Consider the following 27,847-nt stretch of genomic DNA (forward strand, 5'->3'; position numbering starts at 1 on the left):
TTTAAATTGATATTGTTTACCCAGAAAAGCCACACAGAGTCCTTTTACAGGGAGATTTTTGCCCATTACTAGTTTCATTGTATGTTTGTTTAGCCGTGGTAAACCCAAAAGAAACCCATGCAGAAAAGGGAGAGAATATGCAAACACCTCAAAAAAAGGTGCTCAAGGGAGGAACTGAACCCAGATCCTCATTGCTTAGAGGCACGGGTCTCACCACTGCGCCTCTGCATCGGGCGAGCGACACCTCTACACCCACCCCGACCTAGCCTTCACGACCGGGTGAACCATTATGATCTGGGGTCTCGTTTTTATTTTTCAAGTTATTCTACATCATGTGGGTTTTTTCATTTGCCTAAACGTAAGATTTTCATGCAATTTGCAGACAATTTGCACACATGACGAACCTGGCTGAGTAACTACACGCAGTGCCCTTAGGCGCCTGTAATGGAGCACTACCGACTGAGCGGGGAGACGATCGTTTGACTTTCAAAACTATCCGAAACAAACACGAGGAGCTAAACACACAAGTCACTTTCTGACTTCCTAGATTTTATTAGGACTTCCTGCATTCTCTCCTGAAGATGCTTGGCACCTTTTCAAGTGAAACGTCGCGGATCTAATTGCCAAGTGTGGCTGTAAGAAACGTTCTTCACCTTATCATTGTGAGCTGAAACAATCATCAATGGCGCGTTAAACGCTTCTACACCACGTGACCATTTCACCTTTCTCTTTTCGGGTGGTGGAAGGTCTGGCTTGATCGTTACTTGGCTTTCTTCAAAAATAGTCTTCGAATTACAATTTTGGTTGCCAAACCTACGTGTTAAGTGTAATGTCACACAAGTTCACGTGTTCACATGTTCTGTGTGCGAAACCCCCCCCCCCAGGCCAAACACTGGTTTGGCCTGGCCTAGCGTGGCCTGGCCGAGTGTGGTTTATCATGGCCTGGCAAGGCGTGCCCACTCGCCGGAGCTTGTCGAGGCTCCAGTAGTGCGTCGCTCCGTTCTTCAAGTCCTGCACCTCCACGGCCACCACGGTGCGGGGGAATGGGCGGTCGCCGGCGTCGTCGCGGTCACGCTGGCGCGCCGCCTCCGGAGACAGCAGCTCGGAGGGCAGTGGCGAGTAGGCCGTGTCGGTCAGCAGCACGAACTGGAACTGCACCTGCACACGCGGTGCGCAGCAGCATGGACGCGCTCACTACTCGGACGTGACGCGGCTTCCACACGCGACGCTGTCCTGGCAGTGACGCGATGGGCGGTGCAGCAAAGACTTTGTAACGATTGTAACACCGTGCGGTGTTAATTAGTGCTATGCTTGTTTACTAAGGGAAACCTCACCGAGTCTCAAGACTCTTTTTAAGGAGGTTCCTGCTCAGATAATCGCAACAGGGGGCGGCGATTACGATTACCTTTTAAGTAAATTTGTGAGTGATTTTTATGAATGTGTCAAATTTTGGCCGCTGACGCTGGCAGTGTCATATTCTTCTTTGAATTACCTCACCGGATCTTTAACGTCCACTGTAACCACAGAGTACATTGATTTAAGATTAATACACCCGCAGTGTGCATCTCAGCGGTCTGCCGGATATGAACCACAAAGGTCTGGCAAACGAATGCCCACTTGCCGGCCGGGTGCCCAGTCACCTTGTGCTGCACAGGGACAGCAGCCACTGGGGGTGCCCTTTCTAACGTTTGAGATGAGACGTCACGCAAGTGGCTTATCATGCGTAAAGCACGCCGAGACGCCCTGGCGAAGAGCAGGGGGACGATTAAAAGCCAATCATCCTCGTGGGCATCGTGGGCATCGTGACGTACCCTCTTCCTCAACTCCACGCTGATCGCGTTGGCCTCCTTGAGGAAGATGGCGTTTCCCCAGAGTTGGTCGCGCAGGGATGTGAACTGGTGGTACTTCCACTTGCGGAAGGCCCACAGCGCCAAGTTGAACTCGCCCTCCGTCCATTGAGCTGCCGACACAATGGGGCCACGGAGGGAAAACGCGCGTACGCACACATACGTTTACATAACAGGCACCGCTGCGGATTTAGAAAGCACAAGATACGCCAACGTTAGAATCCTGCTGCTGTCAAATCTCGGGTGGAGCACCCAGTTCCTCGCTCACTGCACTCGGCAGCATTCAAAGCAGCAGTCAGGGCGATCGATGATCCAGAACTCACCACTTCACTCTAGTCACTCACTTAGCGGCAGTCAGTCGCCTCCTCATCACTCTTACATCACTACCACTACCCTAGTTACTGTTCCGTGAGCCATCGCTCTACCAGACTGACTGTCCATACCATGTTAAAGCACCACACCGCAGGTCACAACGTTTACCCACCCACCGACCCATCCACTCACCATACCGCAGATCACAGCACTGCTCTTTCTGCTTCTTCCCTCGCATTGATCCACTTTAGAAAGTCCCTCCCTTCAACTTTTCCCAAGCTCTTATAATAACCTTTCTCCATTCAAAACATGTGTTAATACTTATCTATTACAACTCTGAAAGTGCTTTTTGTTGCTGGCTGCCTGACATATTGTGCCTTTGAGCCTGTGGGCCTATGCTCTGTTGAAACAAATTGGAATGCGGGCACCATATATTCTGGCATTTCCATGCACATACAGACACAAATTCACACAATCAGACATGCACACACAGACTGCTGGGGCAAGTGCTGTTAGTGAGCAAGTATGAAGTCCAGCACGGGCACACCATGGTCGGCTGCCTCTGTATCCCAGTGCTTTTGTTTACACACCACACCAGGTACTTATTTAAGGCTGAGTTGGCCTTGGGGAGGCCCAGCACTGGTTGAGATATTTGCCACTGTTATGGGCCCTGAGTGATCGCCGGGTTCGCAGTGCAGAACTAATCACCGCTCCCCGTATATGTCCACACACACAAGAAAAAACGATAATTTTATGCGAGTAGCAAATCGTGGCTCCAGTATGAGAAGGAACTAATTAAGCTCGCGGTTTCACATTCCAATCAAAATTTTTCAATTGTTTTTCAAAATTCTTTATAAATGCCTAACTTGGCTTGTTGTTTTCCAGATGAATATTCTCATCAACAGTATTTAATCGTAACCTTCCCTTGTTTATGCAACTGCTTGTCTTGAATTGAATCACGTTTTTATGTTAAGCTATTCTATTTTATCTTGCCATTGTAATGATCCCGTGCGTTACTTTGAAGCGATTCTCCACTCGAGACGCGATGAAAGAACATCATCATCGTTAATCCATCAGCAGGCTGTACTTGAGTCCGAGAAACCAGACATGGACTAAGTTGCCTCCTCAAACTGGATTAAGGAGCAGACACTGGACTCGGTAATTGTCTGAAAGGTCACGGAAGGCCACGGGCACAAACACAAAGCACGGAGAGGAAAAGTAGCAACTCGGAGGATGAACGTCATTAAAGAGGCACAACCATAAATTCTGTTGCGCCTGGCATATGCAGCCTTGGCTGCTGTGTTGTCTCGAGGGGCCTTGTGCCTACATCTCCTCCCAATTCGCTTGGGCGTGGGAGGAAATGGGAGGCGAGGTCCGAGTTTGGGGGAAGCAGAGGACGAGCTCCAGAAAAGAGGCACATGCAGGGATTTACTGGAAACGCTCCGGGAATTTTCGACGGAACAGGGCCCGCGGGAAGCGATTCATGCGCACCTGTACGATGCCAACGGGAATCTGAACACCGCAACACCGTTGTGGGAAAATAATCAAACGACACGCGATTTCTGAGATGTATAAAATCGGGGACGTTAACATATAGCCAACGTGTGAAGCAAACGTAACGATCTGGCCACGTGTCGTTAAGTTCCTCGACCACCCAATGCAGACAACAAAATGTAAAAGTTGCATGTACACAGCGTTTAACGCACCAGGTAATACTGTCTGGCCGTCACAAATCTAGCTGTCGCCTGTTGAAGCTAGTTGTAATTACTGACGAAACGTCGTACTCCGATTGTAATATTGTGGCTTGGCTATCCTACACACACGTGTGTGCTGTACAAGTAACAAATTGGCACGTTCTCTTTATGTGACAAACCTTACTAATTGGCTGTGTCGGGTGGTGGCAGGTTTAACGACACATTATATTTACGCGATCTAACGCAAAAAACCTGCATTAAGGTAATAGTGTTTTGCCTCACTACTGAGTTAGCGAACAATTCTCACAACCTAGAATTTTAAATTCAATTATGAATCATAGTATTGGCTGTGAAAACCTTTATCTCGTTGAAGCAGAGGGAGGGGAAGACATTTGAAGGGAAAGATGAGAGGAAGCAGGTGCTTGGTTCGTTGTGTAAATCAACTGAACACAATTCCTTGGTTTCCCCAGAAAAGCCTCACCGAGTCTCAGGACACTTTTTTATGGTCCTGCAAAGTGTCGCAGTAAAGTTGGACAATTGCTATTTGCCAATTAAGTACTTTTGCAGTGTCATTGTTTTAATATGGACCACTCTTGCAAACACACAATGACCTACTCTTTTTTGAATGATGTCACATTGTGAATCAGGCGGTGCATAGTATTACTTTAATATACCTGCAGTAATAATAGCCAGGGCAGCCTGCCAGATTCAAACCGTGAATTTTACCAACAAGCGGCAAATGAGCTACTGCTGGGTCCAGCGCCACCAGGGCGGTGCTCCCGGTGAGGCTACCAGAGGAAAGTAACCCGTGGCTTTGCGTCGCGCCGCCGCAGAGGGGCGGCTCACTCACCCTCGTCCTCCGCGTCATCGTCGTCCTCGTCGTCGACGTGCGGATCCCCGGTCAGGTGGGTGTCCACCTGCCGCTGCAGTGCGAGCAGGCGGTTCTCGTATTCCTGACGCCATCCGTGCAGCGTGCGTACGAAAATACACCACAGGCGTAAAACATCCGCCACGGGCGCCGGGTGGGCGGCACGGAGCGAGAACAGGCGGTGCGCACGCCACCGCTGCCGTGCATGGGTTCGACTGTCACCGTCATCCGTGCGGCGTGGCCTGCTCGACCTGGCATCGCCGTGGTTTTGGCAACGTGGCACTTCCGAGAGAATGACTCACCCCGATGAGCATGGCAAAGTCAATTTGTTGAAGCTCAAATGGCTCTTTTATAAGATTCCATTAGGTGATGTGCCTAACCAGAAAATTAGTTCCAATCTGGGTATCGTTGGCAAAGAACATACGTGTGCATGTGTGTGTGTGGCAAGTGATGGCGAATGGAAGGTTTTGGAGCTGTTGCTTGAGTGAGTATGGATGGCGTACACTGTCGGAGAAACCAACACCTGTAGAAATGAACACAATGCGCGCTCGCCTCTCGTGCCTGCTCAATTTATTTAACCCCCAGCTCAACACGCGACGGTGCTCGCAACGCCACTCTCACTCCCTCCCACGGAGACGACGCACAAACCATGCACGCTGGCACAGGACACGGGCGGACGGGGGGCGGGGAATGGGGGGGTCACGAGCGGATGGGAACGATGCATTGTGGGGGGCAATGGACCCCACATATTTCTCCTTCGTTCCCCTCTGAAATTGGGAAACTCTTCTTAAGTGTGGGATGGTGACCCTGTAACAGGCCACCAGTGGCGATTCTGTTGAGGGGTCAGGGGGGACGACGTGCCCCCAATATTAAGAGCAGCGCTCCCCCATTGCCCCCACCCCCTCCATATTGAGAGGCAATTCCACTGGGTGGCGGCTTGAGGGATACGCAATCTCGAGGTAAAGATGAGTCATCATGGCCAAAGCCACTGATGCCATCGCTTCCTTCCTTCTGTTAGATACCACACCAAATACACATTTTCCCCCTGACCAACTTTATTGAGGGCGATATTGGCACGTAAAATAAAGATTGATTGACCTCCAAGATCGGCTCCCTATATGCGAATAGAGGGGCACCCACTGCCCCCCCACCACCCATATTAGATGCCCCCTGTTGGTGCCTCCCCAGATGAACGCGTCATAGACTCGCCACTGCACGCCACGGCAACACACGGGGAAGACGTGCCACGGGGGGCACCACACAGAGAGGGGGGTTCCAGAAAGTTACGCACGCCGAACACCACAGACCACAGAAAACAACATGAGGATAGTCACGGCGCGTGACTACGGTAACCGTGACTACAGCGCCACACAACAGTCCTGGGAGTGTCATAAAGATCTCCTTTGCATTTCCTGGATGATAAAACAAAACCTTTCCGGTCTTGTTTGTTCCATTTTAGTTGTTTATGAAATTTTAAATGTTGCATTTCATTCGCTAACGATCGTGGTTAGGCATTACAAAACATAAAAACTGTGTATCGTCTCCTTTGTTTATAGGTCGGATCCCAAAATGCCTAACGAGTCAAGAGGTTAGTGTTTAATGTTTCCTTCGTGTTCAGACTTACACTCAGCAGTCCGTCTCAACTGGACATCATTCCCGCACCTTGCTGCTCATCGCTGGGCACGATGGTTATCGCAAGCCCTGCCTCGCGCGCCCCTTGCCCCCGTGCAAGTGGAGGGGCCGGATCACGCTTTTCCACAATTCATTCCCGACCCCACTCAACCGGTCAACATACCGCGCACACCTAACAATTCCGCTCCTTATGAACCGTAAAGTTTCAATCGGATGTGATTTTCCCAGTGCACCTGGATGGGACAAGGCCTTGATTTGGGAGTGGCAAGGGTGCCCGCTCAGGGCGTTGAGTGGACCGTCCAGGATTTGAGGTCCATTTCGACTCTTGCTTGCACATTCCCCAATACTCTCAAAGCACAATCGCACTAAGCTATAAAACAAATAACAACCGTCATCTGCAACTCCCGCCGTCAATTCACGCCGCAGAAAAATATTGCAGTCGTTTGCGCGTTTATAATTCAGCTCACACTCTGAAATGAAAAGTAAAAAAAAAGTAAAACTGTTATGCCCCACCTAGTTAAAATCTAAAATGTGATTTAGCAGCAAATGAAGCTGACAAAAAGTACTACAGCAAAGATTGTCTTCACTCTCAACGCGTTCGCAAGTGCATTCTGTGTCGCCTTTTGCCTGGCACTACCGCTACACAAACCGTCCACAAGGCAGCCCAGCACCCATCGACCTCACTGCAGCCCTTAGGGAGTTCACGCTCAGTGGCACTATGGACCGAACGATGCGCACGGCTTACAGGAGGCCAACTGTGCTGCATTTTTATTTACTCGTGTCACCATCCACAGCCAACGCCTCGTGGAAACATGATCAACAATCCATTGCAGCTCATCATAGAGTTGGACAGGATTTGGGGCAATCTGGTTGTATGTACCGTGCATACAAACACACACAGTACATGTGTATATACACAATTCGAAATCTTGTTCTTGAGGCCAAGCTGTCTATCTGTAAATGGGTCCGTGAATGATATCCCACATGGAGGTGCGGCTCCTTCGGTTGACAAAGTTCAACGAGGTGGCCTGGCCAAGTTCTCGTCTTACAGCGCCCTCCTGCTAAACGGCACAAGGCTTGCCAATCTGCCCTCGCCGCCCGACGACTGCCCACTTGGCACGATGAATCGATGTGCACTGCTACCCATCGGTGAGCCCACCGCTAGCGGCCCCACGGGCCCTCAATGCGTTACGGTCAGAGAGTATAAAGTTATAGTGCATCAGTTTTAGAAACCGTAGATCAGGAAAGGCACATGGATCTTGTGAAACCGAGAAATGTTTGCCAATCCCCAAAATATGTTTGCAACTCAAACTTAAACATGTTTACACAGGTCGAACAATTTATGATAAATATATTTATAATATTTTTTTTTATCAGTATTGTAAAACAACAGTTTCTCAACTGTTTTTTCTTCCTACTCATTTAGTTTTGTCCACTTGTATACCAAGATTGTAAAAATTCCATGAACATGACAGAAGTCCAAGTTCATTGAAAGCATTACCCAGGGCCCTGCTTCCCAGAAAAGCCCCAGCAGCACAGCTTAGAGGGCTCACACCACGGCCCCGAAGCAAGATGAGCCACCCCAGTCTGCACCGACCTCCCAGGAGTAAACCTCAGGGCCGAGGGGGCTGGCGACCACCACCAAGACCCAGTGCCGAGTAAGGACCCAGGGCAACGTCCGCTCTCCTCCACGAGAGCGAGACAAACCGGGGCAGAGAGCGGCACGCGCTTTCACGAGCGCCAGTGCAGTCGGGGCCACCGCGGCGACGCCAAAACCTGAGAGGTTTTGGCTTCTGTGCATCAGAGGGCGGTTGCTCGTTCGCCCGTGAGCGCCGGGCATTCAAGGCGACCGCGTTGCTCACCGCGTCTTACGGCGCCGGCGCGGTTGGACCGGCAGAGGTACAGTAAGGCACGCGACGTGCATTGAGGTAGGAGTGTCCCTCCTAGTACCTGTGTACAAGAGACGGCGCGATGCAAACAAAGCAACTCGCCTGCACGTTTCCACTTCAACGAGCATTACCTGGGGTACTTTATAATAAAAAAGAAATATGCAGCTGTAAATACTGGTAAACCTACTGTGTTGTGTATTGTGCAAGTCTACGAAATGCTTCTAAGTGACTGCAAACGCATCGCTGTCAGCCCAGGCTTGGTGCAGTCGTGTTGTTGTTGTTGTTGTCATCATTGTTCATTTGGCTTTCGCTTATTTTGGCAGCAAACGCTGTGCAGAGCGTGCCAGACCCTCCTCCCCATTGTGCAAACAAATATGGCATCCTTCCTGAACATGAACAAAAGCAAAATACTTAAGCTAAATCCAAAACATTTGTCTTGTTCTTGGGCTGTCTCATCTTTTTTCTCCTCCCTCCTCCACATCACCTGCCTTCTCTTCTTCCTCCTCCTGCACCGCCAGATGCTCGTCAACCCCAACGCGGCATCCTAGACGTCCGTTTCACGCGACACCTTCAGGTCTGGCGACGAGTACTGCCGGCGCATGCGCGGCGGCGTGGCGTACGCGCCGTGGGGGACGAACGGCCTCGCGGGGCCCCCGTTGCGAGGGGGGTAGCGCGCCGTCACTGCCGCCGGGGACTCGTTGTCCGACAAGTAGCCACACTCATAGCGGGGGCGGGGCGCGTGCCAGGCCTGCGCGTGATGGTGCTGCTTCTGCTGGTGCTTGTACGGCGGCGGCGGCGGCGGCGGAGGGGGGAAGTGTGGGTTCGAAAAGTCGATGGTGAAATCCCCACTGTTCCAGGAGCGCCGGTGCTGCTGGTGCGAGCGGTTGCTGGTGCGGCCGGAGAAGGAGTTTCTACGCCACGGCACCTGGTTCGGGTGGTGATGCTGGTGCTGCGGTAAGTTCGGCTGGTGCGGCACCAAGTTCTGGTACGGGTTGAAGGGCCTCTCCAACTGGTTGTAACCGTAGCCCCCTCTCGGGTGGATGTGGCTCTGGTGGGGCTGGTGGTGCTGGTAGCCCCGGTGGTAGGGGCGCCAGGCCTGCTGGTGGAACTGCTGATGCCTCTGCTGGCCATGTGGCCGCTCCGCCGGCTGGTCCGCCGCATCGCCCTCCTCCTCCTTGGTGCCATCCTCAGTTTCTTTCTCGTCCTCATTCTCCTTCTCCGTTGTTTTGCCATAGCCTTTCTCTTCCATCCCCGCGGTCCACGACCGCCGTTGCTGGTGGCCGCTCCGGAACGGGAAGCGCAGCTTGTGGTTGTAGGGCGGAATGAAGCGGCCGTGCATCACGTAGTCCGGGGCGCCGCTCACGCTGCCGCTGCCGCTGCTGCTGCCGCTGCCACTGCCGGCGGTGGTCACCGGCCCGGTACTGCTCTGTCCCTGCTGCGCGCGCCGCAGTTTCTTCGCAATCTGCTGCTGCTGCAGGTTCTGCAGACGTTGCTGCTCCTGCTGCAGCCACCGCAGGCGGCCCCGTCTGAAGCCCGGATCCTCTTCCATGAGCTTCACGATCCTCTCCTCGCGGCTCAGGCTGTCCTCACCGTCCTTCCCGTCGCCGTCATTTCCCTTCTCGTCCTCGACGGCCCCTAGGATCAGCTTGGCAATTTTCATGAGCTCCCGCTCCACCTTCTGCACGCCGTCGTCGTCGTCTTGCGCGCCGTCGTCGTCACCCCGGTCGTTATCGTCGTCTTCATCCCCGACGTCCCCGTTCTCGGACGGGTCCAGGCCGGGCAGCACCTTCTCCATCTTGATCATGCGGTCCCTCAGCCGCCGGATCTCCTCGTCCTTCATGTTGTTCTGCTGCTTCACCTCCTGCAGGATGTCCGACAGCTTCGTGATGTGCACCTTCAGGTCGTCCACGTCGCCCGGTGGGCGCACCACGCCGCCATTACCGCCGCCGGGCACGGCCACGCCGCCCGTGCCGGGCTCGGGGTCCTCGATCTTGTCGTCGCTGACGCCGACGGTGTCCCAGACGTCGCGGGCGACGGCGCGCCACGTGTCCTTCTCGTTGGGGTCCTTCTTGCCGTACATCCGGCAGAGCTCCTTCATCTTGACGATGGCCATGGCCTCGATCTCCTGGCGCGTGTGCCGGAAGTCGTTGAGCGCCACCTCGTAGCAGATCTCCTTGACCGCCTGGATCTTGAGGTCGGACATGGTGACCCACTTGGGGTCCTTGGAGATGCGGCGCCGCTGCGGGATCTGGTAGACGCGGAGCGGTTCGCGCCGCTTGCCGCTGCTGGGGAGGCCGCACTTGCGCACGATGGTCTGCAGCTTGCTGGCCGGGAGCTTCTCGCGCAAGGACGTGATGAGGCGCCAGCTCTCCTCGCACGAGCGCTTGTCCGAGTCGTCGCCGCTGTCAGAGTCTCCGTCCTTGCGGCGCACGGAGTCGCGCGCGGGGCGTTATGTCCGTTGGGCATCACGTTTAAATCGTTTGGAGGGTTCGCAATTGTTTTTGTTTCCGTGTTTTTACGTCATAATAAATTATGTTTATAGGACGGTTTTTGTTTGGGAGAAGGCCATATGGTGGTAGAGGGGGATGAAATGGCCCACCACCGACACCACAACACACACACAAAAAGAAAATGAAAATTAAGTCAAAGAAATAACAAATTAAAAGAAACAAAAAAAACTATCACAAACAAAATCACACACGCACCAAACATAACTTGAGATTTTGAATAATAATAATAACAATGCCGTTATTGCCACAAAGGGTAAATTAAATGACTCAATAAAAACTTAAATGAGTGGTGGCCATATCCCAGAGCGATTTAAACGATCGGCAGGCTCAACGCAGGTGTGCGAGACGACCGTATGGGGCGTGAGTGAGATCGGCGGTGAGACTGTTAGAGAGACGGTGGAGAGGAGGAGAGGCAGCTGCCACAAGATGCGAGCGAAGATTGCAGCCAGCAACAGGAGGATTCGCCGCGGCAGTAACGTTCGTGACACTGGGCGGCAGCCACCACCCCCGCCCCCGCCAAGAGCAGGGCACAGCGCTGGCAGCGAAAACGTTAGTTTTGTTATTGTGCAGTGCGCGGCAGGAGACACGGAAGTGTGAGTGGGGAAACATTTATTATGAAAATTAAAACAAACAACCCAAGGCATGGCCGGGCTCAGGCCTGGCTGTGAGCCGAGTGAGCCGGCTCGGAGCAATGCTTAACTCGAGTCGGCTCTGAGCATGGTATGAGCCACGCTCAAGAATCCCCCGAGTTGAACCATGCCTGAGCAATTTTACTCAAGCATCTTGGGGAAGCAGCCGAGCGGTTTGAGTCCGAGCATTAAGAAGCTGAGCCAGAGCCGAGCCGCGAGTCAGAATGTGACCCTTAGTGCCCATCATTAATATACAACTTAATCGAAGCAAACAAGTGATAATCATGGCCGAGTGACAAAGAGTACATCATTTTTTCTTGCTTTTACAAATGAGCAGTATGACATGTTTCCATGGTTACATATGCTCTCATCGTTTAGAGATTTTATTTAAAGTGTGTTCAAAGGCAATGTTGCCTCTGCAGAAACGATTTTGAATGCACATATAGTTTACGCACAGTGTGCACAGTAATAAGATACTAATTTAACACGTTTTGTACGTCGTATCAAATGCTAAAACTGCTAAGTTTACTGGTATTCTTGCTATTAAGCTTGTTTATCCAGAAATTTCAAGACTTGTTTGAAGGTTGCTATGTGTAATCCCATTTAAGTAATTTGCAGGTACTTTTTCAGCATTGAGATGTTTGACCACTACCAGCTACACTGTATGATTTTAGCCATGGGATGAAACCAGAGAACGTAGAGGAAACCCATGCAGAGCAGGCAGTCGAACCCATGCAGAGCAGGCAGTCGAACCCATGCAGAGCAGGCAGTCGAACCCAAAATCGTCTTGCTTTATTTTAGCCAGTGATGCCGTTTCCACAGACAGTGTCAGCACCAGGGTCTTGGCGCAGTGTCGCCACGGCCCATTTGGGCAGTCTAGCAACCAAGTCGGCACATTTTCCACTGGCCGTGGAAACAAGACATCAGGCTGTCACCGGCTCATTCACTGCCAACATAATTGTCAAAATGAGTAAGAATCAAGCAGGGCAAGTGGAAGCGGACAGATTGTGAATGCCAAGTGCCTTGGTAGGCCGCGTGCTCATCGCAAATTGACAGCACCGCCGGCTAGCTTACAGACAACGCAAGCAATGAGACGCAAGCACCAAGAGCGTAACCAGTCCACGCACTCGCAGAGCAACACACCACGCAACTCAGACTTAGCAGGTTATGAAAGCAAGCACAAGATGGTCAGTGACATTCCGTTAAAATATGCGAGGGAGAAATTGTCTCAGCACACACGCGTCGCCTTCAATACAAATGTGCGGAAGCTTGTTGTGGTGGCTCAGGTTTTGCATCTTCATATATAAAATGTAAAACCTCAGTACTACTGTTGGTTTTAATTTAGCGTAATTCACACACTCACCCCGCTTATATAGCGCCTTGTAGAATACTCGTGCAAGTACTGTTACAGTGTTCCCATGAAGGCCAGAATAGCATACACATATAGGGTGGTGTGGCCGATATCACACCTGGCTGACTTTGCCGAGGGCTGATGTTCATACAACTGTACCAGGTACTCATTTAAAACAGTCAGATTCAGATACCACATGCCACTAATGGCATTCCATGGGCCGGAAATGAACCCAGGCACTTGGGATTGGAGCCCAGTGTGCCAAGCACTCCACCACTGCTCCCCATCTACACCCACACACACATATACACATCCAAACACGCGTGCATTGTACAAATAAAAAGATGGGCACTCACAAGTCTTTGCTGCTCCAAGAGAAGATCAGCCTCCTCCTTCTCCCGCTTGTACTGAAGCTCCATCTCCTGCAGCCTGGGTACAGCAGCGTGCAAAATAGCAAAGTGCCATTAGCGCTGGGACCTGCCCCGTGTCAGTGTGAAACGCTCTTAAACCACAGCAGCATTGGCCCTGACGCCTGCCCTGCAGTGGCTCTGTGTCGGGAACACGCGACACCGAGGTGGCAACGTTCGTGCAAGTGGCCCAACGGCTCAGTGCACCGGTGCGCTCTCTTTGGGCACTCGCGTCGAGGTTCACTTCCGGCAGCCACGAACAACAGCGATTTCCTGCACAAATGAGCATCGCAAGGCACTGGTTGTCGTTTGTCACCTACAGCCAAGCCACAAGTGGCAATTGTGCATCCCTATGGCAGGGGCAAGTCTCTCCATAGGACAACTGCTGCTGACTTGCCCGCAAATTAGCACTCACCGCTTCTCCATCTCCTGCTTCATGTCGATGCCCTGCTTCTCCAGGAGCTCGCGCTGGGCAAACGACCAATCGACGGGCTCACACGGCGTCTCGGCCGAAGGGGTGCGCTCCCTCTCGGCGCGTGCCTGCTCCGGGTGGTTGAAGCGGAACACGTGGCTCTTCCCCAAGATCAGCCGAGTTCCTGTAGCAGCAGCAACAACATTGTTGTTGTTATTACGCCGAGTTCACCCAGGAAAGCTTCACCGCTTCAAGACAATTGTCAACCCAATTGAGTATTTTGCAGGTAAATTTCAGGTATTGGAATGTTTAGCCAATACCAGTTACACTGTGTGGTTTTATTTTTATCTATGAGGGGAAACTAGAGAGGAAACAAACTCCACACAGAGGCACCCATGTCAGGAATTGAACCCTGAACCTTCTGACTTGAGGCATGAACATCACCACTGTGCCACCATGCTGCCCAAAGTGGGTTTAAAATTCAAAGATCATTCCTGAGTTCACCGAGGATGGAATGGTGGCACAAGGCTGCTATCCGGCACTTGACCGGCAAGGGTTGGTGGATCAGTCTCCTCTCGAGAGCGCTCGAGTGCAAACGTAACACGCAGTGTGTCACCTCTGTCATGGTTTGTTGATCCGCAATCAAGAACAAAAACAACCATTGCTTTATTTATAGATTCTTGGTTGAGAAATCTCAGGCTCACCCGAGCGCAGCACCATGGGCTCAGTGACATTCTTCCCATTGACGTACGTCTCCGCCCCCTCATACGGCTCCATCGTCACCACCACTGCAACGTGAGAACCACAACCATCATCACCATCAACTAGGCCACCACCATCATCGTCAACATCACCACGGCCACCACCATCATCGTCAACATCACCGCGGCCACCACCATCAACATCAATAATCACCACCACCATCATCATCATGATCAACATGACCGCCACCACCTTCAACACCATCTATATCACCGCCACCATCCTCAGCATCCCGTGCACACCACAGCGACCGCGAGTGATCGGAGCGGCTCACCTTCACCCGTGATCTTGGTCTCGCTGCGGAAGATGCAGTGCTCCTCGCGGATATTGGGCCCGCTCAGCACGATGTCCTGCCGGTTCTCGGCACTGTCGCGGCCCACCCTGCACACGTGCACAGCCCCGTGCGGGTACCCGCGTTATCGTGAATCTCGCGACTCCGGCACGAGATGCAGGAAATCGTGCGCGACATCACATTTGGTGCCGAGCGTGCAAGTGACATCGTTTTAGTAATGTAACTTCTGGGATCAGAAACAAAACTTTTTTGTTGATGCAAATTTGACCAGAGCATTACGTGGCCTAACCTGAAAGTCAACTATGAATGAGTTAAACTATGAACGAGTTATTTGCATGCACAGATACCATGATGGTTTCATTGCCATCTACAAAGATATGTCCATGGAGGAAATTAACCGATCGCTTTATTAACGATTATGCTAGTAGCGCTCTCAAACTCCACACTCACCTTGTGATCCCGTCTTTAATGTAGTACAGGAGGCACTCAGACATCAGCGGGTCCTCGTTAAGGTTGACAAGATGTGGGGTCTGCCGGGCGGGTGTTGGAGGAACAGGGCACGTGGCAGCGGCGGCGGCGTCAGTGTCAGAACGCGCAGCGTTGTCTGTCTCTACGCTCCTCAGCAGAGCCTGCGCCTCTTTACCAAGCGCCGCGGTCGCAGGGCTAGTTTACGATCCACACAAGGCCACCCCCATCCCTTTGGTCTATCGATTAGGGAGCTTTAACAACACACAGAGGTGCGCTGCTCACAAACAGCAGGAAGGCACAACTCCCATCGTGCGTGTCATGTGATCACGACATTGCATGTGCAATGCTCTCATCGTTAACAGAAAGTTTATGTATACTCTGCATAAACAATGTTTAAAACATTTATACATAGTTAACACAGGCACAACTGCCATCATGTATGTCAACTGATCACCGCATTGCATGTACAATTCTGTCAACCTTAACCAAACCACCAGCTCAAGAACTAAACTTGTGGTCGCATTGTTGTTAAGGCCACCGTCTGTTTCCGGCCTGCGCTCATTGTTCTGGAACGATAGGTTTCTAATCATTTACACACAGAGTTGGGTTTAAATAAGAGTCACGAGTGACATTCTGCAACTGACATGGCATTGACTCGCAGTGACACATGGGGCTCCTGGCATGCTATGCATTAATTTGCCACAAAGGAGGTTGTGTCTGGTTGGTTGTGCATGCCCAAGGGAACATCACCAGAGCACTGCACGGCACGCAAGTTAGAGATGACACTCAGACATATCGAGGAGAGGGGGCTCCGTGATGGGAGTGGGGAAGGCTTAAAGACATCTCTTGTGAAAGTGCCTTCCTCTCAAGAATTCAGGGCCCTGGTACGTGGCATTAGTTGGTTCGGGTCAGTTCGCCACTTTGCGTCGTCTACTCCGGGAAGCATTCAACAGTCGGCTGGGGAACAGGAGAGGTCAGACAACGACCCTGATTGATGACATTACAGTCCAAATAGTCCCCCTTTACCACACTCCCTTGATACAAGTCTTGCAGACAGTATTTTGCCATGTGTATCCATTTCATGCATATGTTCTGCATATACAATGAAGGATATAAAAATGGGGCCTTCATAATAGGGCTGCACCAGATTGAGATACAAATCAAATAACAACGGATGGGATTTTGAGCTCAATGATTCTCTCGAGAAGCGGGTTCCAAATTGTGGCCTTGGGCAGGTGCTGCTCACACGGAAAGGAGCCAGACTCCGTTGTATAACTCTGGCCGGACTCATGGCCCACTGCAGACCAAGTGCACCGTGAGCACATGCTCACCAACAGTGCGCTGCTGTCACTACCAGGGCCCCAAGGCAGGAAGGGAACACAGAGCTCAGCATTGGGGGTAAAGAATCTAGTTTGCAGATCTGGGGGAAAAAAGGACAGATTGATGCTCACAAAGGGTTAAGCAAGAAGGACATTTTAAAAGTAAAACTTCAGCACACTAACAAAAATCGCTTGAGCAACCAACCTTTTTAGGGGAAAATACCCCAACGGGGTCCGTAAACAGCTTGCACGGTCTCCCAGTGAAAAGCTGTCACAGGTAGTTTGGTTTGTTTGGCACATGGATTTGCAAGCATTTTCAGCATTAGGAGGGTTACAAGAGAACATTGGGATGAAATGAAAAATGAAATGTGAGATTAGTGAAAAGTTAATTGACAGAAAGCACACAACTGCGCAACACAAACATTGAAGCACGGTGCATCGCAACGCCGCTGCAGGCTTTTGTTAACACAAGCGGTATTCTCTCCTGCCACGTGGCACACTGCCACAAAACAAACGTCTCCAGCAACTAATAATGTCGAAGCAAAACAGTACCAATTGAAACTCACTCACACAAATGTGCAAAGTCAACCAATGAAAGCAGCAGCACCAAAAGCAATGCCGCAGAAGGCAACATAACGGTAGCCCCGTGACCATGGAACTTGGCGCAGAACGAAGGAATCACCTTCTTGGGAGAGAAGACTCCGAGCGTGCCACCGTCCTCGCGGATAGCCACCCCCATCTCCGCCAGCAGGGCCTCTCTGGAGCCGCAAACCGAAGTTGAAACAATCGCACAACACCAACCACGACAACGACATTACATTTACATAGTCCCCTGGACGTGCATCCCCCGCTTGTTATAGAATTTCGTCGTTCGAATCTAGCAGGCCGTCCTGGTTATGACTGCGTTGCATATTAACCATACAATTTTACATGCCGTTTGCTTCACAGAGGACTTTAAAGGTCCCATGATGTCATTTGAACTAAGTAAGCGATTGCATGTCAGCGTCATAATCCAAATTTGCCTAATTTTTTTAAATTACCTGCAGATTATTCAATTTTGATAACAAAAAGCAACATCGCCCCCGACTGTAACTACCACAGACACCCTTGCACGATAAGAATGGGGAAAATACCAAATGAACTTAATTGTAATGACATATCTGTCAACCCAATATGATTTACCCGTATTCTTGTATTGGGAAATTGAGTTTTCAGGTCCATACGGCGTACAGCTGTTTCAATACGGGCAAAAAAAAATGTTGTCTATTTTTTTGTATTTCTCCCTTGTGATGTGACTTTGTAGGATGAACGTTGAGATTTATAAAGGCGCAGGGTGACCAATAAGATCTGAATTGGTCTGTAATAATGTAGGGCACTGATAAGGGGTTACCAGGTATGTGATGATTACATTGCCTTTCAGGATCAGGACAGTGCACACACAAGTCTACTTCATGGTAGCCTTGTCACTGGGAAACAGGAGTCCTAACACGCAGGGGAGCAGCGAAGAGCACGCACCTCTCGCTCTTGATCGCCTCCGTCCGTTTTAGTTTCTCTTCCCAAGTCACGTTCAGCTCAGCGATTATCTTCTCCGTTTCCTGTGAAGGACAAAACGAGCCGGTGAGAAAAAAAAAAGTGTAAAACGGCTCCATCAGAGCTCAGCAACCAAACGCATCTCCTGTAGTGGCAGTGAAGGTGGAGCCACAGACCGAGTTGAGGTGTAGGAGGTGGTGTGATGCTCCATACACGATGAATCCCCTGCCGATAAGAAGACGACACCTGTCCAGGTGTGGCTACAGTGAGAGAATTTAGCTCAAATCAACCTCTCAAGACAAATCAAGCGATAAATGCCTTGTGGAAGTCAACATCGGTCGTCCTATTGAGGAGCCGACGTTCACCATGGTAATGTGGAATTCCACTGGCTCATGGAGACAAGGGGCACCGCTCGTCGCTCAAATGGGCGGAGAGACAATGTGACCGGAACTCGAACGCGGGGACGCTTCCGTCAAACCAAAACGACACACCAGCCTATAGCTCTTCCGTGGCGCCGCAAACTGGCGATCCGGCCACGCCACCACCATCTCCCGAACGGCGGAGGCCGCGTACGCCGCGTACGCCGCGTACGCGCTCACCTTTAGCCTCTCGATGGCCTCCTCGCTGCCCGGCGCCGACATGATGCGCTCCTGCAGGGTGGCGGCCGTCACCGCGGCGGCGTTGGCGATGTTGATGAGGCCGGGCCCGCCGATGCCCAACTGCCCGCACAGCATGAGCGGGGAATTGGTGGAGGCGGCCAAGGAGGCGAGGGCAGTCGTGGCTGGGGAGAGAGCATCAGGGCGGTCACTGTCGGTGGCGCTAGCGTCGCCCGCGTCGCCCGCCACCTGCCCCTCGGTGTTATTGTTCTCAACGTCTTTCATGTCTGCCTCGGTCCGGGTTGGGGGGGGTGGAGACGGGATGAGGGAGGGCGGAGAAAAGGAAAAAATGGGAGGGGAGGAAAAAAGGAAGGGAGAAGAAAAAAAAGTATGTGAGAAAGGAGTTTGTAAAAATATGATTTTAACTGCAGATTAAATAAAAGCAATAAAAATTTTAAAATGTGGGTTGAGTACATTGGCATTACTTTCACACGGTGAGTTAATGCGAGTCTAAGGGATTGTCACATTAATCAACAATGACTACTAGCACACAGGAAGTCAGCTTGTGGATTTGGATAGCCTATAGAAGTTCTTATTATAATTCGTGATAACCAGATGGGGTTTTTGCTCTTTAAGCGTATCCAAAGTTACATCAGCTGCGTGTTTTATGGCAAAAATAAAACAAAGAGCCAGGAGTTAAGGGGAAGCAGTTGGGCAAACATGAAAGGCAAACAATAACGTGGCGGCATAACACCCCGCGCGAGAGCTTATCCACCATGAGTGCGATTTCAAGCAACATTTACTGCAACATTAGCGCCAGTTCAACAACAACACGAGCTGATGGCCGTGCACAGGGAGCAAACCTTGAACCGGAACAGGGCGAGAAGGGTGTAGGGACAGCAGGCGGTAGTGGGGGGGGGGGTCAAAGCAGGCCACACGCACGTGTGTCACAAACTCGGGCCTGGGTCAGGTGCTCTCCAATCAAACCACCACGATCCGACACGCCGCAGCTCTCCGCGTCCGGGCCACACGCCTGATCCTGATGCCCAGCGGGCGTACGGGATGTGCTAGGCTTGGCGGGCGCGAGGAGCCATGCGTGGACCGGGTCTGCGAGGGCCTGTGTTGGCAAAGCGCCGAACTAGGCCGTGAGGCGGTGTGCACGAGGCAACGGGGAAGCGGGTTTTGGGGGAAGCCGACGATACACACATTTGGGTCCGCTTCCGATGTACGCGCACTCGGGGTCAACTGAGGGGCGGCATGAGACGGAGAGGACAGAGAGGGCACGGTCAGAAAGTCAAGGCAACAACCGCACACCACCACGCCACCTGCACACCACCCGGCACACGACTAACCACCAACACACCACCGCACGACTCAGCGCACCACAGCATCACAAGCTGCATCAACCGACAACCCACACCTCCGCCCAACCAAACAAATGATCTGCACACGACCACCACACCCACAAAGCTGGAAGGCAGCCCTAAATAAAGTACATTTGTGAGAGACTCCTGCTGTTCACACCATGCAGGTGAAAATAATGACAGTGCAGCAATAAGTTAGTTGCATTGGGGGTGGTCACAATAAACCCCCACCCCTCTCTAACAAAGGGGAAAGACAAAGCAAAGCAGAGCTTCTGAAAGCTCTGGTCTTCACGGACTAGCGCGGTCCAACTTTAGTTACAGCCAGTCCTCCTTTCACACAAATATGCCACATGCAGTGCTTGCAAACGCAGATGGGTGAGTGGGTGTGGATGCTTGACCGGAATGGAATCCAACGAATGGAGTTTGCGAACTGTTACGGTATACAACAGCTGAAGAGATAAACAGAACAGATTCACAATCGATTAAGGCCGGTTTACGACCGCAAGCTGGCTCTGTACATGTGCACCACATTTACATTAGAAAAGTAATAAACACAATTTATAATGTGCGCATATTTCGTGAATCGGAAGCAATGTTCGATCGAGAACTACAATAAAACTCAGCGCAATGCGTCGCCTCAACCTCAGTGCAATTAATGATTTTCTAAAATTGTTCTTATTCCTCAAATTATTACCATGTTGCGACACGCACGGTGAAGGGGGGGTGGGGGATAAATGACGGTGCAGAGCAGACGCCAGACACGGCGCCGCGTGCGATATTATATCTCATGCCATTGCACACACAAGTGCCAAGGAGACTAACTGAAATATGCCAACCCCCCCTCCCGGCCACCCGCCCCCCCCGGCTCTCACATCATCATCATCTTCTGCTTTTATTGTTGGGTAAATAAAGAGGGTCCACGTTGGGTCACTGCACCACGCCTATCATTATGGGATAGCCACGAGGCCCAGCGGAGGGCGTTCACCACCCGTGGCAAAGCTTTGCGGTTCGCATCTGGCAGGTCACCTTGGTTAATTCTGCGGCGTATATATATTTTTCATGATCGTCTGGTTTCTGGTGGAACCGCTCACCATGTGGAAGCATACGTGAGGCACTGCCCATCTGGCTAACGTGAAAAGTATGACTCTTTAATCGTTTCTTATATTTTGCAAATATGAAACGGAATGATCATAAAAAAATAGGCCAGACAATACTTTACCAGCATCTTCATTATAAACAACAATCTTACATTTGAGAAATATAAAGTGAATATTCTGGACCAAGGACCTCCCTCCTTCTGAGCTGGCAAGGCATAGTAGCAATGGAGGAAAAGAGAAAGAGTCTCCAACATTTCAGGTGGCGCTCATCTCCAATGGCAGACGAGAGCCAATAGTGGAAAGTCCACATTTCTATGGCGGGGCTAGTCTCTCCACGGAAGACAGCAGTAAAGAATTTTCAAGCCGGTTCCATCGGCACCGTCACTGGGGTTTTAACGAGCGAGTGTTGGCACGTTGCGGAACGCAGGCGAGAAGCCACTCACGGTCGACGATGTCGCCTAGGCCCTGGGACAGCAGCAGCTCCTTGAGCCGTGCCACCTCCTCCTTGAGCTCGCGGATGAGTCGCGCGTTTGGATCCTCGTTGATCACCGCGTTGCACTTGATCTGCTTGGCTCGGTCTGCGTACCTGCACACACGCAACGGTGCCGGCGCTCACCGTCACCTCCGCTCCGTTCCAACTTTCCCATTAGAGAAGCCTCAGTGGGGAATGTCGATGGGAAGAGGAGTGGTGTGTGGTGTTGTTGTTTTTATGCAATTTCTGAGCACAGGCCCAAAGGCCCAATGTGATGAGTGGCCAAAAAACATCAAGGATGGTGTGACAGGGTAGGGCAGCAGTGGGTTTAGAAGTTCAGCAGACCAACTCACTCAACGTCACTCTCCTTAAGGGAAAGCAAGAATGTGGACTCGAAACAAAAAACGTTTAATTGAGCAAAACTAACGGGGTTACATGGACAAACGCTGCATTACTCTTCGGTGTTGTTTCATTGATGAAAATTAAATCTTACATTCAAGATACATGTATAGATTTCTGTATGTAAAAAACTATTTGTTACAATTCTTCTTCATTGCATTTGACTAGGGTCGTGAACACCTGTGGTCACTAAAGATTCTGTAATTACAACGGACGTTGAGCAAATCTCAATTGTATCCAACTGTGACTGCACGTGAATCAAATCATGGCCCCAAACTGTCATCATAGACGAGTGGTCAAATGCTACTCGCTAGTTTCTCAAAGGAGACGCCACCTCCTCCTTCAGAGCCACAGACGCCCTCGTAAAAATGTCTACGCAAGTGGAGCCAGATAAGGTCTGGCACGAACTCCTGACCGCTCCCATCGACTCGTGACCGCTCGGTGCATGGAAGCGGTGCCGGCATGGGGGGAGCAGCAAGCTACCCAACCCAGTACTCCGCGTCCGGCTCGGGGCAGCCTCCCCCACTGCCTCTAGACCGGGCGATGGGACGCATTTGGTGGCACGAAGGGAGGGAGGAGGGGGCGCAGCTGGGCCGCGCTGCCGCTACCTCAGCGTGCTGAGCGTCTCGTCGTAGTTGATGTCGGCCGGGCTGAGCGCTGCCACCATGGCCGTGCGGGAATTCCCTCCTGCACAAAGGAACAATTGAGCAAAACAAATTTTTTTATCATAAATTTATTTGCGAACGCGTCTCATTCTCGGGGTTTAATGTACAGCCAGGAAGTCAGCTACAGATTGTTATTGATATTGTCGTTCAGCTTCTTTACCCAGGAAAGCCTCACTGAGTGTCAATAAACTTTATCAGGTCGGTGCTGCCATGTGGTTGCAGTAGAGAGTGATGTTCCTGCTTTGTGTGATCCCAATTGAGTAATTTGAAGGTATTTTTTTGCATTGGGATGTTTGGCCAATACCATTAAAATGATACGGTATTGTAGCTGTACCGGACAGGGGGAAAACATGAATGCCAGACAAAAAGGGCACCCGAGAAAGGAATCAAATCCAGACCCTTCTTGTTGTGGGGCACAAGTGTCAACTCTGCACCACCACCCTACCGCCCGAGGCAATGAAACGTGCTTGTGGTAACGGTGTGGCGAGAAGAAGCGTCTTACGAACGCGCCCCACTCACCCAGGTTCTCTCTCAAAAGCCAGGTGAGCACTGAGTCCCGGTAAGGGATGAAGTCCATCTTTTTCTTTTTCTTGCTTTGCTGTGGAAAAATAAACATCGGCGAAGATAAAGCAACACGAGCAGCAAAGCAACACCATGTAAGACAGGACATCATCATGTGACCACCTCAAACGTACGACCGCGGCATCAGCATGCGTTCCTCCAATCGGCAGCATTCTTCAGAGAAGAACTCCATACGTGTTTATCTTTTAAAATAACGTGGATTATCTTGTCTACTTGAATTTATTGCTAATTTTAAGATGTTGCGTGCCTCAGTTTCTCTCTGAGCCTCAGCCACTTCCTATGAACCCTGAGAATGCCAAGCATTAAAAAAAAGTTCAAGCAAGCGTTTCCAGATTAAGTCAAGGTGCGGAATGCAATAACTGTGTCAAAATAAGTATATTTGCTTACGCAAAAATGATCACTGCAGTTGGTTGGTACAAAATCTCATCGCCATCAGAATATTAATGTGACCAGTGGGGTCAACGTAGTGGTGCTCCGTACTCGCGCTTCTCAGAAGGGGCCCCTATCCCTACTCTGCGGTGTCTCCGTGAGCGGCTGGACGCAAGATATTCATACGGGGACTTCTACATTTACATTTCGATCGCTGACCGTAAAAAGATAAACAAACAGGACAGGTCTGCGGACCGGCAGGCAGGGCTTTGTGGTACCTTGATTGGTCCAGAATCCTAAGCGAGGGAGGCCGTGTGTGAAGCAAGCAAAAACACAAGAGCCAGTTACTCAGTTCATCAATTCATATGTGCGGTGACAGCAAGAGCAGCCTCCAAACACCACCCAGGCACCAACATTAAAAACGTCATCGCACAAATGTCATTGTAATTCGTACAAAAAAACCCAGCACACAATAACAAGGTAAAAAAAGACATGGATGGTTCTGTTGAGAGAGGAGTAAGATGGGTGGTATTGTGTTAGAGCAGTGGTTCGGACCCCGTAGGGCATGCTCCCCGATAGTCTTTAGGCTGCTGCATGGATAGAAAAAATATGCATGTGTGTGTTGAAGGTGAGCACCTTGTTTGACAAAAATATGAAAACACAACTTGGAACACAGGCCTTACCAACACAAAACACACTAATACACAACACTAGAGGTGTGGACATGTGATCTCCCTGTGTAATGTGGCTAAGTTGTGTTTATTGGGCGAGTGGAGAAGGGGGGGGGGATGGCACATCAGTCGTCTTGATTGGGGGGGCTACCATTGAAAAAAGTTTTCAAACCGCTGTCTTAAGAGAAAATCCCACTTGGGATCCTTTCAGCTTGTCATCCATTGCATGATTGATAAAAAGATTACCACTTTAGGGGAAGTGAGCAATGGTTGTCTATAGGAACACTGGAAACTATCCACCACAGCCATTTGGAATTTCTACCACGGACCCACAGGCACCATTAGAGATGGATGAGTGCTGCCCCAGTGCTGCTTGTATCAGAATAATATTCATTATTATTGTGATGATGCACGATCACACAAGTCTTCCGAGTAGGGGGCGGTGTTGTTGTATGTAACCCTCGATCGAGGAATTTGCGGTGTCATTTTTCAAATTTGGACCGAATCGCCAGCACACAATGGCTGACTCGTTTCAAATGACGTCGGGGGATTGTTACGGTCCGCTGTGAAGCAGAGGGCGCGTTTTTGTTTGAAGATGCCCGCAGCATTTTCCAGAAAAGGCGGTAGCAACATCGGTGGCAACAACGCACAAAACCTGAGCCTGGCAAACGCAGCCTGATCGGCATCAAAGAAGCTCCTCGCTCACCACTTCGGCCAGGGCGGAGATCACCTTGCCCAGCGTGGTGAGAGACTTGTTAATGTTAGCGCCTTCCTGTGTGCGGCAAGGCATTGGACGGGTGAGCAGAAACACGAGACGACCACGAACACTTGCACTTCGGGCTTGCTGATTATTATTTATTATTATTACTACAAGACATTTTTACCCAGAAAACTCTTAGAAAATCTCAGGACTCTTTTTCAGGAGGGTCCTGTCAAGTTTGCACAGGAGGGGACCATGTTGCTGCTGTGTGTAATGCCATCTAAGGTCATCTGTCAGCAGTGGGATGTTTGGCCAATACGAGTTACATTGTATGTATAAGTTTAGCTCTGGGAGAAAACCGTGAAGCCCAAAGGCAACCCAGGCAGAACCGGGGCAGAACATACAAACCCCACAAAGAAAGGCACCCCAGTAGGAAATCGTACCCAGGGCCTCCTTGCTGTGAGGCACGAGTGTTACCACTCTGCTGCCACCGCCACCACCCTGCCTAAGATGAGCACTGTAGAAGGTTGAGCTCCCCGGCAGGCGGTGCAGGAGGTGCCGTGTGCCGAGAGGGGCAGGACCACGCAGGGGCGCGGGTCTCTCTCACCTTGAGCCGAGTGCCCTTGGCTCCCGTGGAGTCGGCCCGCTCACTCCCGGCCAGGTCCACCAGGCTGATCTTGCTGACCTGCACACATGAGACAAAATCATCGCTCGCGGCGCCGTGGAGAACAGAAGCCACGAAATAAAACACGCGCACAACAATCAAATATGCACAGACACATAAGAGCACATGCCTATAAAAACCAAGACGTGCACGTGTACGTATACGTGCACATGCAAATTGACACACACACATACACTCAAGTAAACTTATAAGCAAACGAACGCAAATGTAGATGCTCACGCAAATGTGCGTGTGTGTTCCCGTGTGCACCTGGCCTGGCACAGGCGCCATGGTCCCGTCACTTAGTGGTGATCGGCAGTTGTGTTGGCTGTGTGCTCCCTGTGTGCTCGTTAACAGGCGTTCACTCGGAACACTTGTCCCACCAATTTGTTAAAAGTGATGCACGGAAGGATCTTTGTCTCTGGAGCCATGCGTGGGTGCAACCGCTCATGGGTGCAGCCTTGCGTGGACTCTCACCTTCTCGGTGCACAGGTCGGTCTCCACGTCGTGCCGCTTCTGCGTGAAGATGATGGTGAAGACGGCGTGCGAACGGCTGCTGGTCTCGTTCATGTTGGTGGCGGCGACAGTTCTGCAGGGGAGGCAGACGCCACGTTCAGTCCCCGCCCCCCTCGTCGAACCCAGCCTTCCCACCCGGCACGTAACACGCCATTCATTAATTCATGTCTGTCATTGCAGATTAATTCGGCATGGATAGTCACACAAACGCAAATCGTTTAAGTGATGACCTTTAAACGCCTTTAATTAATTCTGCTCGCGTTATTTCATTATTTAATCTGGTTCGTCTTGTGATGTTGTTCTGCAGAGGGATTGTGTAGAAGCTGCCCCTACATACCCTCGATGATACCACGTGCACGGAGATACAAACACGCGTGACCTGCACCTAACATGGATGCCATGCCGCCCTCTCCTCTGGCCACATCGACTCAAGCCTGGGCCTGGGCCAAGGGATGCGGGCCATAGTCACCCCCGTGCCCGTGCATGCCCGACCTGGCCTTGTTGCCGGAGTCCATGAGGTCAGCAATGTCCGTGTAGGAGGTGACGGCCAGCTTTGACAGGTCCTCCACATAGGGCCCGAGCAGCGGGTGTTCCCGCACGCGCAGGTTGCCCTTGTTCTTGGGGTTGAGCAGGTCGCGCACGCGCTCGCAATAGATCTCCATGTAGCTCACCTGCGGGCGGCAGCGCGGCACCGTCACATGCGGCGGTGGCCCCTCCCGCCCACCCACCCGTTGCCTTCTCCTGAGATGGCACCACCGTCGCGAACTCAGCGTCACCGTAAACAGTGAGTGCGGCCCATTGCCTGAACGTACGCATGCATCTGAACAGTCGTCCGTCGGTTGCTTGTGGCCTAAGCTAAGCAAGCGAGACGGATTGTCGCATCGAGATTGGTGATGGGCATGGCATTCCGAGAGCCTTCATCCAGCAGTGGATAGATCAGGGCTGGGGATAATGATACAGTCAATGCCTAGGGACACTGCACGTGTTGTCACAAAATATTGAGAAACGAGGAGAATGTTTTGACAGTCAATTAAATTGTCATTTTGGAAAATTAAAAGAAAGTGCACCTAGCATGGCTCAAGTGCCACTGAGTGGTGAATGGCAGTTGTTGTTGTTGTGAGCTCCATTTGGCTTTCCAAGCTTCATCAGAGTTGAAGTTGCGCTGTTGAGGGTTACGTGCATGGGTCAAAAAGGGCTGGCGTGACTTGAAATCCTTTAAATTTGTGACTAGCCTAAAACCCTCATCCACCAAATGTACTCAATTATGTATTAATATTATTAGAAACAAAATCAGCAGTCCAATGTTTTTAAATGCCAAAACAGCTTTCCATGACTGTCATCATGAGACAATAAAAATGTGATGCCATATAGATTTATTGATTGCACACTGAAACATTAATATGACTGAATATGTGAATTTGTTTGTGTTGACAAGGGAGCTTACAACCAAGTTGAGATCTCAGAGCCGTACGCATCGCACCAAGGCTGAGTAACAACCTGTAACGATTCACGCCACCTGTCCACGTCCGCCCTGTGGTTTAATTGTCGCGATTCGGGGGTCACAAATGTTTGTTTACCCAGGAACAGCTTCATTAAGTCTCAAGACTCCTTTTCAGGAGGGTCCTGGTAAAAAAAATTAAAAGGCGGGTCATAATTACTATGCGTTTCCCAATGAAGTAATTTGTAACTTTTCCAATTTGGTCAATTTAGGCCACAACGCTGGCACGCAATGGCCTATTCTTCTTTGAAAGACGTCACGGGATCTTTAACGTCCACCGTGAAGCGGACTGCACGTAATATTTTATGGTTACTACAACACCACAGTATTAG

The 27,847-nt window shown here is 51.0% G+C and overlaps 1 protein-coding gene across 17 annotated transcripts in view; it reads right to left on the reverse strand.

The window, feature by feature from the left end:
• The window catches only part of KIF1B (kinesin family member 1B), a 109,882-nt gene that overhangs the window by 26,355 nt on the left and 55,680 nt on the right, over window positions 1-27,847 (reverse strand). For 9 of the 17 annotated variants that reach the window (XM_061566261.1, XM_061566259.1, XM_061566256.1 and 6 more), the window contains 21 exons: window positions 26,510-26,688; window positions 25,979-26,090; window positions 25,445-25,522; window positions 24,844-24,909; window positions 23,745-23,762; window positions 23,035-23,113; window positions 22,459-22,537; window positions 21,423-21,565; window positions 20,281-20,331; window positions 19,725-19,763; window positions 18,522-18,805; window positions 17,908-17,987; window positions 17,075-17,150; window positions 15,056-15,135; window positions 14,588-14,694; window positions 14,256-14,339; window positions 13,555-13,735; window positions 13,089-13,161; window positions 4,704-4,806; window positions 1,812-1,960; window positions 965-1,158 (listed from right to left, as the gene is read on the reverse strand). In XM_061566261.1, coding sequence (XP_061422245.1) covers window positions 965-1,158; window positions 1,812-1,960; window positions 4,704-4,806; window positions 13,089-13,161; window positions 13,555-13,735; window positions 14,256-14,339; window positions 14,588-14,694; window positions 15,056-15,135; window positions 17,075-17,150; window positions 17,908-17,987; window positions 18,522-18,805; window positions 19,725-19,763; window positions 20,281-20,331; window positions 21,423-21,565; window positions 22,459-22,537; window positions 23,035-23,113; window positions 23,745-23,762; window positions 24,844-24,909; window positions 25,445-25,522; window positions 25,979-26,090; window positions 26,510-26,688 — 2,255 coding nt within the window. The remainder of the gene's footprint in view (window positions 1-964; window positions 1,159-1,811; window positions 1,961-4,703; window positions 4,807-13,088; window positions 13,162-13,554; window positions 13,736-14,255; window positions 14,340-14,587; window positions 14,695-15,055; window positions 15,136-17,074; window positions 17,151-17,907; window positions 17,988-18,521; window positions 18,806-19,724; window positions 19,764-20,280; window positions 20,332-21,422; window positions 21,566-22,458; window positions 22,538-23,034; window positions 23,114-23,744; window positions 23,763-24,843; window positions 24,910-25,444; window positions 25,523-25,978; window positions 26,091-26,509; window positions 26,689-27,847) is intronic. The other 8 variants (XM_061566257.1, XM_061566247.1, XM_061566258.1 and 5 more) reach the window with 6 other exon arrangements.

The sequence above is a fragment of the Lethenteron reissneri genome, chromosome 36, assembly GCF_015708825.2.
Source record: "Lethenteron reissneri isolate LAM-NWPU_2019-01 chromosome 36, ASM1570882v1, whole genome shotgun sequence".
Classification (NCBI taxonomy): Eukaryota; Metazoa; Chordata; class Hyperoartia; order Petromyzontiformes; family Petromyzontidae; genus Lethenteron; species Lethenteron reissneri.